General features: G+C 36.2%; 1 protein-coding gene across 5 annotated transcripts in view; it reads right to left on the bottom strand.

Moving 5' to 3' along the window:
- Positions 1-16,178, bottom strand: part of ANAPC1 (anaphase promoting complex subunit 1) — a 143,112-nt gene that overhangs the window by 87,746 nt on the left and 39,188 nt on the right. For 3 of the 5 annotated variants that reach the window (XR_004352830.1, XM_032652722.1, XM_032652721.1), the window contains exons 18-26: positions 13,513-13,587; positions 11,241-11,509; positions 9,837-9,928; positions 8,880-9,028; positions 5,857-5,935; positions 5,423-5,459; positions 5,271-5,341; positions 3,193-3,371; positions 700-926 (exon numbers count right to left, since the gene is read on the bottom strand). Coding sequence is in view for 4 of the 5 variants with exons in the window: in XM_032652722.1 (XP_032508613.1) it covers positions 700-926; positions 3,193-3,371; positions 5,271-5,341; positions 5,423-5,459; positions 5,857-5,935; positions 8,880-9,028; positions 9,837-9,928; positions 11,241-11,509; positions 13,513-13,587 (1,178 nt within the window). In the remaining variant the exon portion in view is untranslated. The remainder of the gene's footprint in view (positions 1-699; positions 927-3,192; positions 3,372-5,270; positions 5,342-5,422; positions 5,460-5,856; positions 5,936-8,879; positions 9,029-9,836; positions 9,929-11,240; positions 11,510-13,512; positions 13,588-16,178) is intronic. The other 2 variants (XM_032652723.1, XM_032652724.1) reach the window with 1 other exon arrangement.

Here is a 16,178-nt window from a genome sequence, read left to right as displayed (position 1 = left end):
ATCTGAAGACAGAGAAACAGCCCTCCTCCTTCTGAGGCTAACCAGAGGCTGAAATCCTCTCTGCAGACAAAGTTATTCACAAGCACCCTCTCTCCCTAACTGTAAATATATATAGCTGCTTTTCTAGTTCATTGGTGAGGAAAATTTTGCTGTCCTAAGATTCTCTGGGAACACTGTTCCACATTAATTTAAAATCAGGGAAATTTAGAATCAGGCCAGCAGACTACATTCCATAACATGTTTAGCAGAAACATTATACATAATCTACAAAATTATAATAGTGAAAACAAAGACAGTATATCTCCCCCCTTCCATTTACGATGCCACTGATTTTAAGATGCAGCACTATTTCATGAGGTACTAAAAAAGAAAAAACACTGCCATTTAAACCATAACACCTACAAACACCTACAGATTGAAAGACATAATCTGATTTCAGAAACAGTAAAAGGTACAAAAAAAAATCAGCATCATACAATCAATGAACTCTGATAATAATCGCTGACTGCATCAAGCTTTACTGTGTACTGGGCAGTGTTCTAAGCACCGTGTAGAAATGACCGACTTGATTCCCAGAGAAACTCTGTGAGGTGTGAATGCTACAGTCATGCCTATTCTTACAGTTGAACAAAATGAGGCAGTACTTAATGTTTTATTTAAATTTTTACTTAAATTACAGCAGCTAATGTTTTCCTTTACCTGTTCTCTTTTTCCTCAATGAACTCGTGGTCACTGAGCTCTGGGTACTGCACCACATTGACGCGGACAGGATGCGCACTCTGAAGAAGCCTTCGCACATCCTGCACCCTTAAGTCTTCACTCCATATTAGTGACATCACCTCCTGATTCATGTCATTCATGCCATCATCTTCCTCCTCAGTTTCTGTTCCTGAAGGAACATCTGATGAGAGCACCTGAGTAACAGACTAGGTTGTAATACTAATTTAAAAACCAGCCAACACACACTTATTGAACATGAGGATACACAGGATGAGGTACCAAATCTACATCAGTGCAGAGAAAAAATATATTCCAAAGCAGGGCTGGCTTGGGTTCCCAATACATACTGGGACTCTAACCTAAAAATATATATATTTTTAAGTATAATTATATTGCCCACTTGGAAACATTCTTTACTGAGCCAAGGGGAAAGCTTTCAACTTACGACAATAGTCGGGAGGCTGATTCCATTGAAAGATATATTCTAAATAAACTGTAAAACTCTTAACTATATCCTAAATATTCCAAAAGGACACAAATTACTGCAAACGGAATATTAACCCCACACACTAAAGAACCAACACCAATTTAAATACTGTCTTTAATTAATAGAAGCAGAAGAAAACAACCTGGAAGGATATAAACCGAGGGCTGGAGGAGGTCAGACAACACTTTCTCACTTCTGTACTTTAAATAGAATAAATCATGGTTGGTTTTCACTTTTTTTTTTCCTAAGTATGTTCCAACTATTTCTTAAAAGGAAAGGGATTAAATGAAGCAAAACAAGTGAGGAGAGTTAATTCCTTGCTTATCATTCTGTCCTCATAAGCTCAGCATGTACTTTACTATGAGCCTTCCCAGTCCAAATAATTCAGTCAGACCTTAAGATAGATGTTAATAGCAGAAATCTCATTTTCTCTCAGAGTTTTAACTCCTTTCACAAAAGATTAACTCCTAGGTGAAATGCTAAAGTTTTGCAACATTTAATGTGTAAGGGACATTAGCCTGAAAAAAGAATAAAGGTAGATATGACTAGATAATCAGTCTGACTTTAGTTGATAAAAATTTACTATAATTCCTATGGAATATCTAATCTTAAAAGAAGCTACATTCTAATAGGTGAGTTAGCAATAAGATACAGACCCAAATAGCTGATAAATTTGACACGAGTTATAAAATGTAACCTCAAATAACTGAACAAATTTAATTTAGCCAGAATTACTTAAAATGACATATAAATATAAATGAATAATTATCAATACCATTTGGCTTTAGTGCTAATGATGTTCTCACTCACAGTAATAAAAGAGGTCTATAAATGCTAAAGACTTCTCTTGGTCAAGGTAAAGATAACCATATTATTAGCAAAAAAATTTGGTTTTCTGTTTAAAACAAGCCAAATGCTAATTCAACTAAGAGTTGTTATTTCAGTGCAGATTAAAACACAGATGTGCCGGTACAACCCTGCTGGAGATGGGATCCCCCATGGAAACTGCTTCTGTCACAGATCCATTATACAACTCTGATGTTGGGAATAAATTTTGCTAACAGTCTCTGAAGAAGCGTTAATAGCCTAAGATCTAATGTGGATTATGAACAGTTATTGATTATTAATTGATTATTATGTGTTGGTTCAAAGGTTAATAAGAGATGAGCCAAATCTGCACTGTTTTCTCAGAGACATAAAGTACCAAAGTCACCAGGGGTGGAATAACCATCCCTGAATCCTCCTTGATCCTTAGAGTAAATGCAGTGCTACCATTTTTTTTTAAGTTAACTGGAGTTCTAGAAGAAGTTTTCAAAGTTCCATTTTTAAGTTTTAAAAGAGGCTGATTTTAAAAAGAAAGGAGGATAACGATATATTTCACTTTCTATTTGTAGGGTCTAAGGACCCATTCTTAAAAAAAACAGATTTGAACATTGATGAAGGGCACTGTTTGAGGAGGGATAACATTAAGACAGCTTCTAAACAACTTTAGTGCCCCCCCTGCAAAAAAACCTTTTTCCTGGGGCTTCAGTTTTATGTGATTAAAGATATATTTACACCTATGTAAAAGGTTAAATTTAAGAAATGTAACACATCAAAAAAGTATGAAGGAGAAAATAGTTATAATTTATTCAAATTCAGGACATTATGTGCTCTCCCTATTTCCACATAATCATTACAAAGTAGTTAATTACTAACATGGTCCAAGCAGGGAATCAGTCATGGTAGCTGCTCTGCTGACTCGGCACTTGTCCTGACTCAAGGCACAGAAAGGTCCAGGCAAAACAGAGCATTCACAAAATCTGTTCCCATGTTCGATTTACAATTAGTAAGATTTGTCCAATTTTAAACCGTATCTAGCATATAATATAAAAGATAATCTGATATACACACTTGCAAAAAGACTTAAAGGAAAACGGAGAACATTTCTACTCTGATTTTATTGAGGCTAAATCTGAATATGGACTTTCCATATTGATACTCACAGATTTCCCTTTGGGCAAGTTTCCCTCACAGGCCTGCTTGGAAAGATCCTGACGCCCAATCAAGAGGCAAACAGCTTCTGGCCAGTCTGAAGCAGGCTGCTCCCGACAGTGATAAATCGCATCTCTGATGGGAAGAGCAATTCCAAAGGGAAGGGTTTCCAAGTCTCTTAAAGCGAAACCTTGTGGTGAAAGGAAGGGAGAAAATTTTTCACTTAGACTTACCACTGTCCCAATTATTCTCTGAGTGAAGTTAGTAAACTCTATCCTAACAAAGAAGCAAGAAACTGATTTTATTCATCTTACTACCAGACCAGTGTCTTGACCTCAGGGATGAGTATAAAATTTTCTTTTAAACAAAAAATTCCTAAAAATTTTAAGAGAAAGACAAACAATCCAATAGGAAAAACACAAAGGACAAAAAGACACTTCCCTAAGAGGAAACTCAAATGGTCAATAAACATATGAAAAGATGCTCTGTCCAATGAGTGATCAGGGAAATGTAAATTAAAACCACTAGAAAATAAAAGTTCACACTCATTTGACAGACACATATTAAAGTCAATCGATACCAAGTTGGTAACTATGTAGAGCAACAGTAATTCTCTTCCACAGCCAGTGGTGGTGTATACGGGTCCAACCACTTTGGAAAACATTCAGCACGTAGAGTTAGGTCCACCCCTACGGTCCATCAACAGACATACAGAAAGTTGTGTACACGGCACCGGGACATAAGCATTAAATTATTCATTAGTAATGTTTCATTATGGCAAAAAAGGGAAGGGAAGTAAGAGCCCAATTGCTATCATCAATAGAAGGGATAAATAAGTTGTGATACATTCAAGCAGTAGATCATACAGCAGTGAAAATGAATGATCTTCTGCTACGTGAGTCAACATGGATGAATCTTTAAATAATAATATTGAGTGAAGAAAATAAGATAGTAAAAAAAATCTTTATATTTATATCTATTTACATAAAGTTAAAAAACATACAATACTAAGCAATATATGAAGTGATAAAACTCAAAAAAAAAAAACTCAAAAAAAATGACAGAAGGTAATACAAAATTTAGGTAGGGTACGGTACAGGTACTTTACCTCTAGTGATGGGTGTATGAGAAAGGGAGGCCATACAGGAGTAGATCCACAGGGCTTTCTACTACACTGGCAATGTTTTATTTCTAATGGTGGGTCACCAGGACATCAATGTTCATTTTATTATTATTCTCTAAATACATTTTATACACTCTTATACGTACACCATATTTCATTTAAAAAAACTTCAAATCCTCAGGTTAATTAATTTCTTCGGTGATAATTTTCTAAATTTTGTAATATTATACGTTATTTATTAATATAGAAAGTCGATCAATTATTGAGGTTAAATGCTATGTACTATACAAATGAACAGAACTCATATTTTCAGCATAAGTGTCTCATCTATAATACTATATGACAATTATTGCAATTGTCAAGGAAGCATACACAAAAGTACAGGGAAAAACTAAGTCATTCAGAACATTCCCTAAATAAGAATTCAGAAACATCCTGTGATATTCATTAAAGCATTACCTTCTAACATACTACTCTATAACTTTCTCCTTTTCTACATTTTCATATCAGTAATATTTTTTAAAAATTTTAGTTCATTTTTATAGGAAATTTTAGTATTTTACTCAGCTTAAAACCTAAAGGCACAGGCTTAGGAAGAGAGAATAAACTCTTTTCCTTCCTTTCCCTTGTCCCAGGTGAATCTGCCTCTTGGTGCATAAAATCCCTGGCCTGTATCATTCAAAAGCATACCCTGAAATATTTACACATTACTTTTAGATTTTGCCAGAAATACTCATTTCTGATAGCCCAGTTATTAGTATAGGGAAGCTGTGAGACTGTCAGGGAAAGGAAGGGTGGCTTGATGGGCCATCATCTCCATCCTGTGGGATCCTTCTGTAGAGCGAGAGGCCCTCCCTTCTCACGCCTTCCAGCTCTAGTGAGCTCTGAGGACGCAGGGCCTACTTAGGAAGGAAGCCCAGGGAAAGGATTTCAAAGACACATGAAAAGTAACAAAGACCACCTTACCTACATTAGTCATCCAGACGACTAATCTCTCAGCTAGACTAGAAACTGATGTAGAATGCCTGAAACTAAACCTATAAGAGAACAAACATGAAGTTATTAAACACGAAGTTATCAAACAGACTGTGTAAAAGCACAATCTGAATAAAAGTCACCTGTTCTCCTCTTGCTCTGCTTGTGACTTCTGTGGGGCTAAAACAAAACGAAACTTTATTTTGATAGTTATCCTGGTAAAGAAAACACATAACATGTAGAAAACATTTGCAAATAAAAATTCATTAATAAACAAATGCTAAAAAATAATAAGCAGTACTCTGGCAGGCTGGAAAGTATAATCATTTCCCTGGGGCTAAAACAGTCCTTTTTAGGCACACTGAAAATGTAAAATTTGTTAGATTTTAAGCAAACTTGGTCTCTAAAAGTCAGATGTGGACTCCAGACTAAAATGGTGCAATTATGTCACCTCTAAAATGAAGCAAGACATGGCCTCTGAAGTACACCTGGAAAATTTTTAATTTTTTTAATTTCAACTCTGATATCAACATCTATAAAAATTTGTTTGGGGAAGCTTAACATTAGACTGACTTACCTATACTTATTCTGGATAAATACTGTGAGGATTCATCAGAAACAGAACTTTCATCACCAAGTATGTAGAGTGCAATACTCTGCATAAGGAGAAAGTTAACATTTTTTAAACTATTGGGACATAATTACATATAGGAAAAGTCACCCACTTTAAATGTACAGCTCTGTGTTCTGACAAATGTTATACAATCATATAACCACTACCACAGACACGATACAGAATGCCCGCATCACACCAAAAAGTTCCCTGGTGCCCCTTGGAGTCAATCCACTCCCTCCCCTACACCAGGCAGCGGAAACAACGCATCTTTTTTCTCTCCCTAAATTTTGCCTACTCTACAATATCATGCAAATGGAGTCACAGAACACGTAGTCTTCTGTGCCCTACTTCTTTAACTCAGCACTCCTTTGAGATTCATCCACGTTACTGCATGTATCAGTAGTTTGTTTCTTTTTACTGCTGACAAGTATTCCATTATACAGGTGTACCAACCTTTGTCTATCTACTTATAAACTGACTGACATTTGGGTCATTTTTGGTGAGGTACACCCTAACTCTCTACCCCTCTAGGCCTAACCCTTCTCTGCTTCAGCCTTCAAAGTTCTCGTTTGAATACTTGCTACTACCACTAAGATCTATGCCTGCAGCTTTTTTTTTTTTTTTTCTGAAAGAAAGTAGCAGCATGATCTTATTAAAATTTCAGCACAATGCTGGAGGATCTTCAAGTCCTACATTCTAAACCAATACAAGCACTGCAAATGATATATTCCTAAAGCTAGCTGACACCATATCTAACAAAGATATAATATGAATATCTACAAACTGACTACTATTATTTAAGTTGGAGGCTGAACAACTCTGGCTTATTCATATTTCTATAGCTCCCTTTTGGGTAGATATAACACTGAGTCTAACCCATTTCAGCAGAGTTGGACAGGACCAATATATCTGGTGATTTCACCTGAATGTTTCCACACAAGCAGCAAGGAATGAAAAAGTTCTGGGATTAAGCTGCTCTTAATACATTATGAATGTATTTAACATCACTGAATTGTACACTTAAAAATAGTTAAAATAATAAATATTATGTTATGTATATTTTATCAGCATTTTTTTTTTTTAAAAAGCAGATTACCATTCTGCGTGTCAATTTCAGAGCCACAGGGGGTTCTGAAGACTTTCTCAACATGAAGCAAAGCAGAATGCAGAGTAAAGGAAAAGATGGGTGGCGAGCAAGGACATTCATATACTCCATCTGGGAGAGGAGACAAAAGATCTGGTTCTCTTCTAAGTCTGGGAAGGCTCCATCTCCAGAAAGGTCCACAAAAGACCTGTAGGCAGGCTACTACAGTAGAGGGACCAAGAGAAAGGAGTGTGAAGGAACTCACCTTTGCCAACACCCTCTGGTTCTATTTGAGGGTCTGATCTTGGATTAACTATGTATTAACAAAATGAATTAATTTTTAAAAATAAAAATTGGGGCTTCCCTGGTGGCACGGTGGTTGAGAGTCCACCTGCCGATGCAGGGGACACTGGTTCGTGCCCCGGTCTGGGAAGATCCCACATGCCGCGGAGCACCTGGGCCCGTGAGCCATGGCCACTGAGCCTGCGCATCCGGAGCCTGTGCTCCGCAACGGGAGAGGCCACAACAGTGAGAGGCCCGCGTACTGCAAATAAATAAATAAATATAAAAATTATTTTATTTTTAAAAATGCAAGTAGGATTTTTTGTAGCTATGGACAGGCTGATTATAAAGTTTAAATGAAAAGGCAAAGGAATTTAAATAGCTAAAACAATTTTGAAAAAGAAAAGTAATGGAAAGAAAAGTCATACTAACCAATTTTAAGACTTACTATAAAGCTACAGTAATCAAGAGTGTGTGGACCACAACACAGATCAATGGACCAGAATAAAAAGTCTAGAAACAGACCCACAAGAATGTGGTCAACTGATTTTTAATAAAAGTGCAAAAGAGAAAGAATAGTGTTTTCAACAGATGCTGTTAAAAGAATTGACCATCCAAATGGAATAAAAATCTCAACATAATCCTCACATCTTATAAAAATTAACAAAATGGATCATAGATCTAAATGTAAAACATAAAACTGTAAAACTTCTAGAAGAAAAGCGGAGAAAATCCTTGTGACCTAAAACAATGAATTTATAGACATGACACCAAAAGCACGATCCATAAAAGAAAAAAAACGGGATAAACTGGCTTCATCAAAATTGAGCATTTTTGCTTCACAAAGGAGACATTAAGAGAACAATGGAACATGACAAACTACAGGAAAGAATACTTGAAATCCATAGATCTGACAAAACCTCATATGTAGGAATACTCAAAATATCACTAGCCATTAAGAAAATGCAAATTAAAACCACAATGAGATATCACTACACATCTATCAGAATGACAAAAACTACAAATCATGACAATACCAAACACTGACCAGGATGCAGGGAAACTGGAACTCTCACACATTGATGGTGGAAATGTAAAATGGTACATATACTCTGAAAAACACTTTACAGTTTCTTAAATATACATATATTAATCTTAAATATATACTTACTATATGGCCATCAATCATACCTCTGGGTATCTATCCTAGAGAAATGAAAACTTCTGTTCACACAAAAAACCTGGACATGAATGTTTACAGCAACTGTATTCATAATTGCTAACAACTGGAGTCAACCCAAATATCTTCAATGGATGAATGGATAAACCAATGTGATATATCCACACAATGTATAGCTGGCACTCAGCAATTAAGTGTAACGAACTGCTGATACAGCAACACTTGGATGAATCCCAAAAGCATGAGGGAATTTTCTGAGGCGGGTGATGGAACTGTTCTGAATCCTAATTATGGTGGTGATTACATGAACTCTACATTTGTTGAAATCCTCAGAGCTATACACAAAATGAAAAAAAAAGTTAACTGTGTGATAATTTTAAAAATTATACTGAAAGAGAAAAAGAAAAAAACAGGTTTGGCAACACTTTGAATACATACCAAGACTACAAGTCTGCTTCTTTCACAGATGACAGGGAGGTAAGGATAGGGTGGCATTCCTTCACCCTTCAGACAAGAACTCACCCACTGATAAATACTTGGTGGCTCAGAAGTAAAAAATGATGGATGATGCATAAATCCTGTTTGTCCTTTAAAATTAGATAAATGTTTATAAACATACATTAATACAATACTGTTTTATTCTAAAGGAAAAATAATCAACAATACCTATCATTTGAAAACTATCAGAATAACATTTTTCCATAGTCTCCAAAATGCTTCATGTTTTCTGCCACAGTAAGTAACTGACCATATTGTAGTATGTGGAATTTAATTGACTAATATTTTATCCAATCCTGGAAGGAAATTTAGAAAATTCCTGTGTTCAAGGCATATAAAGAATCTAACCAAAAATTTCTGCCCTAACCCTAAAGATGAGAAAACAGACAAGACACCCAGGATTGTGCTCTGTTTTAAGAACTGGGCCCCAATCCTGAGTCGCTTTAACTCGGGGTCTAAGACAGTACAGTGGTTATGGAAATGTTCTGTATCTGTACTGTCCAATATGGCAACCACTAGCCCCATGTGGCTACCGAGCACTTGAAACGTGGCCAGTGCAACTGAGGAACTGAATTTTTAATATAATTAACTTAGATAGCACATGGCAGGTGGCTGCTAACTGGGCAGCACAGGACAGCAAAGCACCCTTGGCACCGGAAGCTCTAAGCTTTTGCAGGGCAGAAACTTAGGGATGAGTAACATTTTCCCCCTACACTGAAGAGATTATGGCTTACTACAAGTCAGAGATCGAACATTACAAACTAAAATCTGCCTGGTGGAAAGACACTGCCCCTGATTTAGAGGCCAATGGTAAGAAATATATCCTCTGCTATTCACCAAGAAAAATACAAGCAAATGTCACTACATTGTTCAGAAAACCTTTAACAGCACACTTACCTTGATCAATTGTACACACTTGTCCAGTAGTTCTGACAAGTGCTGGGTAATCTCTATAGTAATGATCTACATAAGCCTCCAATTTTAAGTCCCTAAAACAATAAGAACACATAAAAAAGAAATAACAAGGAAGGTATTATAGCACTTTCCTCCCAAAGAGTTAGAAGGACTCATCAGTTGAACTTTTCAATTAAAAAAATTTACTTATGAGAAAGAAGACAACCAGATCTAGAGCCTCTGTATTCTATTTCTGGACTTTAAAGTGCCCAGTATGACAAATGGAACCCAAACTCCTTTTGCTAGATGAATTTTGTGGATAAAACTACTGTGAAAACACTGTGGTCCATTTTCTCCTCTTTTAATTTATTAGCTGTGTGACTGTCAGCAAGTCAACTCTATGAATCTCAGCAGTATTTTTTCTTCTAGAAAATGGAGAAACACCAGTTAACTCACTCTCAAGTTTGTAAGATTAAATAAGATAATATGTGTGAGAAATACTTTACAAAATGTAAAACATTTTACAAATGTTACCTGTTTCAGAGAGCCATGATTAGGGTTTGAAAATCATTTCATTACAAAAGTATTTTCATCATAGTAATGATTCGTCATTAAAAGAAACTGACCATCAATTACAACTGCCATGTCTCAGAAAAGAATTTCAGTATCTCAAGGAAGATAACAGAAATTAGAAAACATATTACAACCTTAACACAGAGGTTGGCATTTTAATTCAAAGTTAACTTTCTTTATCACCAAGGGTCACAAAGGCTCAAATAACACCTAAGTATGACCTTCCCAGTTCAGTGCCAAACACAAGGTGCTAGAAAGGCTTTTAAAAATATTATCAGAACAATCTTATTATGGATCCACTATGAGAGCCTGAAAGACGGGGAAGACCACAGACTGAGACAACAAAGGAACAGCAAAGACAGCCCACGACTAGCAAACGACACCTGTTCTTAGAAACAAACTTGAGCAAGTTTCCTCATCGCTGAAACAGGGATTGTAATACCTACTTTGACAATTCCTACATGTAAATTACGATTTTGTTCGCTGTAAAGACCATCTGAACATAGGCATTACTACGAAAACAGCAGGTGTCATTACAGACCTTTCACCACAGTCATCGTGTCAAAATGAAAGCTGAGCAGGTCATCCTCACCGTGTAACACACTCCGGTGTCTTCCCACTCATCTTAGGACAAAGACCAGCAACCCCAGCATGACCCACAGGTCCTTACATAGTGGATACCTTCAAACAATTCTGTGGTTTATAGAAAATGCTGTGGTTTGTTGAGACAGTAGATTTCAGAAATTTATTTACAAGCTTCCTATATGATATTCATGTCTAAGATCAAGTCAGCTAACAACCTCTTGAAGTTTCTAATCTACAAACAACATTTACCTTGCCAACTGAACGAGAAGTTCAACAAGTGAACGAATTCCTTCTCCCATTAGAGTGTTCAACTTAAGCTCCTCATAGATCAGGTGAAGAACAAAAAAAATTGCAGGTATGTGAGTGAAAAGAAGTGTAGAAGAGTCCAAACTGAGATTCTGTGACAAATCCTCATCCTTCATCTGTGAAACTTCCAAAGGACTCAAACATAAAGATCTATTCAAAAGATGAGACTCAACATTCTGGTGGTAGTCTGAATTTAGTAAATATTCCCAGTCCTGAGAAGAATAAAAAGGATATTAACTTTTTAAATAATCCCTCCTTGTAATGTCATCATTAAAAAAGAAAATCAAATTCACTTAAAACAATTCAAGTTCCATTTTCACATTAAGTTGTTAATAATATGAAAAATCACAATGCTAAAAAATCAGAACCAACACTTCAAATAGCTAATCAGTTTCCAGGTGCCAGCAATAAATATTAAGACAAGCCACCTTTAAAAACCACTTGAAAAAATGCAGTCACGCCCTTTTAGGGAAGAGACTTTGGAAGAAAAATCCTACTACCTAGGTAGAGATTGAGAGAGAAAACTTTAAGATTATCTTAGGCAATGTCTTATAAGCCAACAGTAAAGAAGGAAAGGTGGGAAGTGTAGACAGGCAGGTATAAGGACCACTACATTGATTTGGGTTTTAGTAAGAGGAGAGGTCTACTTGTATCCAGCTGGTATATGTATCTTTCAATGTTTATAAGATGATGACGCTAGTCATGTGCCTAATAGTCAACTGAATTTTATATTCAAACTGTGCTACACTTTACAAGTATTAAGTGTGTTTTAGTTTCTACTTGTGATTTATTGTATTGTGTTGAGAGAATGTGGTCTATGGTTTTGTCACAACTTGGAATTTATTGGTGCTTTTGTCAGGCTTAATACAGTGTGTTATTCTAACTTAAAAACTCTTGGAACAGATATAGAACCAACCATAAAAGTAAAAAATTTATAAGTTAGATAACCAAAATTAAAAATTCTGCTCACCAAAAGACACTGTTAAGCCACATACTGGGAGAAAATATTCCCAAAATACACATATGACAAAGAATGTCATATCTAAAATATATAAAGAACTTCTACAGCTTAATAAACATTTTTTTAAATCCAATTTAAAAATAGGTAAAACACCTGAACAGAAACGTCACACAAACATATGTAAGTAGCTAATAAGCACATGAAACAGTGCCTAACATCATTAGTCATTAGGGAAAGGCAAATTAAAACCTCTTAGAGAAACTGCTTTCCACATATCCAAATGGTTAAAAGGAAAAAGACTGACAGCAAATATTGGCCAACTCATATATTACTCATCAGTGTTAACATGGTATAACCAGTCTGAGAACCAGCAATGACCCAACAAGTTGCTAGGTATTTAGCCAAGAGAAATGAAAATATATGTCCACAAAGACTTATTACTGAATGTTGGCAGCAGCTTTACACATAACAAATAACGGAAATGGGCTAGATATCCATCAGCGGAAGAATGAATAAACAAACTATGGTATATTCATACTACCCACCAATAAAAAGGCACAAACTACTGATCTCTGCAACAACATGGCTGAATCTCAAAAGCATTATGCTGAATGAAAGAAACCTTATGCCAAAGATTACACACTATATTCCTTCATTTATATCAAGTTCTAGAGCTGGCAACGCTAACATATGACAGAATTCAAATCAGTGGACGCTCTGAGAAGAAAAGAATGATTTAAAATGGCACGAGAGCTTTATGGAATGATGGAAATGTTTTGTTCTTGAGAGGAGTGTGGGTCACACGAGTGTGCATTTGTCAAAATTGATCACACTGCACACTTAAGATCTGAGCATTTCATTTATGTAAATTAAACCTCAATTTTAAAAGAATGTTTTCAAACAACAAGAATACACCCATGGAATCTGATACGTTTGAAAACCTAAATTAAAGAAACACTGATTAAAAAGGCAAATGCTGTCACTTTAGGTGATCAATTGGCAGTAAAACATCTATAAACCCAAATTTAAATCACACAGCATTATGTATGTTTAGTAATTTTTAGATGATCATTAACACAAAAGTGAACAAATAGCCACAGAAAATGTAACAGGTCCTGTCCTTCAAAATAGCTGTCAAAAAAATACGTAAAAGGTGTTAGAAATACATGCAAATCAACAGGAACACTACAAATGTGGGGGACCAGTATAATACTCACAGATTAATTTTTATTAGCAAGAAAAAACAATGCTTACATCATCAGATCCTGTCTCAGAAGGTCTTGCTTTTTTGGGTGCAATGACTGGAGAAAGTGATCCTTCAAAGTCGAACTGGAAGATAACCCCAAAAGAGAAGACAAAATCATGTAAATTCATCACTGACAACTGATCAACTTAAATGATTCTGAAATCAGTTCTACCAATTATGGAAACTGAGGGATGTCACCAAAACTCATTTTCTCATCTGGAAAAACATGGTACGAAAACCTTTCTTCTAGGATCATTGTGAAGATTAAATGAAATCATCTATGTAAAGCACCTAGTCCAGTGCCGGGGCTCACAGGTACTGCAATGGTAGCTTCCTTTCCTCCCCTACTTCTCTGATGACACAGATCTTCACTCCACTGGTAGAAAGAACAGGACCATTAGCTATACCCAAAATACGCCAAGTCTCAAAGAATCAACCCAGTGTCAGCCAAATGTCAGAACTTAGCAGACATTTATTTAGAGTCTGTCTACAGTGACAGTCTAACAATTCTATGGCAGAGACGGGTAGCTACTCTCCAAAATCTGTGTTCTCCTCTTTCTCCTGGACCCACAGCCAGGCTATGTATCCCTGCCCCCTCACAGTTAGCTGTGGCCCTCTGACAGTGTGATTATGAATGAAAGCAGATGTCACCACTGCCAGGCCCAGTTCATGAAAACCTCCCATGCATGCTCCCCTAGGCTCTTTCCCTTGCACCTAGCATCAACTCTAAGGCTATCTTTGAAGCCTCACGTTGAAGACAGATGCTCCATCAGCCTGGGTCCCTAATAACCATGAGGCCTGTTTACCTGCTAAATACTGTTATATGAACAAGATACACATTTTTATTGTGTGTGAGCCATTATATCTTTTGAGAGCTTTCTGTTATAATAGCCTATCCTAATGCAGTTACATAAAAGCAATTTTCTAAAAGTTCAGTCTTATTCAATTCCCTCTGGCATAACCTTTGCCACCTGCTACTTTACACAGGCACTGAACTACCAACTAATCAACCATAACCCTATAAATAGCAATAGCTATTTTCCGATGCCATAAAAACTTACATATTTATCAATTAATCTCATTCATCTGAAAGTTTATTTCTATATAAAAACTAAACATAGATAGCAATAATTTTTAAAACTGAATGTTTAAATATAAAACTGCATAAAGTACTTTTTTAAACTGAATAAAGTAATTTAAAAAACTGATCAAGAGAACAGGTTTTCTTGTGAAGCATTTAAACAAAACACAGCCCAACTTACATACAATATTATCAAAAAACAAAAATAACAAGAGCAAAATCAAAGCAACAGATGAAATGATAGCTATCTTACCTAAAACTTCAACCAAATATAGCGTACACGTGTGCACGCGTGCACACACATAGTCTTAAGTCCCACAGTCAGAAAGAATGTCCCAGCTATGGTCATCAGGTTCATTAAGACCTGGAGTTATGGGAAAGGACAGTGGAGATTGTCTGATACAGATACCTCTTTGTGACATATATGGATCTGTCTTATTTTCATTATTTTAATATGTCACAGGTTAGCCAATCCTGTTATATAATTCTGTGGATCCCTGACCTTGATCTACCACAACCTGGATATAAAATATTCATTTATCTGCCTTCCCCTAGGACAGTCAATTCCACGAGAGGAACTATCTGTCTTCCCTAATGCGTATCTGAAAAGCCTGGCTTCATGCCTGGCCCACATCAGGGACTCAATATCTATCTAATGAAAATATGAGCATGCCAAAGGACAGAACAGTTAACCCTAGATGCAACCACTCACAGAATGTAAGAACCAAAAAGAAATGTCTGGCCCAGTCCTCTCATTTAACTAATTAGTGAATTAAGGAAGGCCCAAAGAAATGCCAAAATCACAGAGCTAGTCACTGGCAGAAATTCGGTACTTACCCTCCACTCTATTACTTAAATGAAAACAAAAAAGAGCTATATCTGGACAAAGCAAAATAAAAACCGTTTGCCACTGAGGACCATTTCATCCTGAGCTTTGACGGCGAGGACAAAAGACAGCAGGGTTTAACTATGCAGTCCTACAAATAAATGTCAGAGCTGATTTCCTCGTTCCTTCCTTTAGGGCTATCATGCAATAAGTAAATCAAAGAATCATGTTCTTCTTTACAAAAGAAAAAAACTGTGGGTGCTCAGTCCTAACCACAACATGGAAACACGAGGGGGCACTGGCTCTCTGCTAGAGAATGTGGCACAGTGATCTGTATTCCTCAACAAGTCCCACAGGACAGTAACATACAAGAAGCTGAAGTGGACTTATTCATATTGTACAAATCCTCAGTTTCTATAAGGCACAATTTTTCCATATTTAATAAAGAATGGAAAAATCTGGAATGAAGTAGCATTCATGCAATTGTTTGGAATAAGAAAATTGTCCCTATTTTCCCAGGAAAATTTTTCCCAAGGAAATTGCAGAGGGCGATTCTTTCATATGATGCAACAGACACAAAACGTTAAAATACTTCATTCAGGTGGAAAAGGGCATTCATTCAACAAATGTTCACTAAACAGTCACCTATGCCAGGCACTACTGTAGGTCCTAGAGATAGAGTAGTGAACAAAACCGAACAAAAATCCCTGCCCACACAGAATTTTCCTGTGGGAGGAGAAGAGACACACAAACAAAATAAATAAAAT

The sequence above is a fragment of the Phocoena sinus genome, chromosome 13 (assembly GCF_008692025.1).
Source record: "Phocoena sinus isolate mPhoSin1 chromosome 13, mPhoSin1.pri, whole genome shotgun sequence".
In the NCBI taxonomy this organism is placed as follows: Eukaryota; Metazoa; Chordata; class Mammalia; order Artiodactyla; family Phocoenidae; genus Phocoena; species Phocoena sinus.
This window is presented reverse-complemented; position numbering and strand designations above follow the sequence as displayed.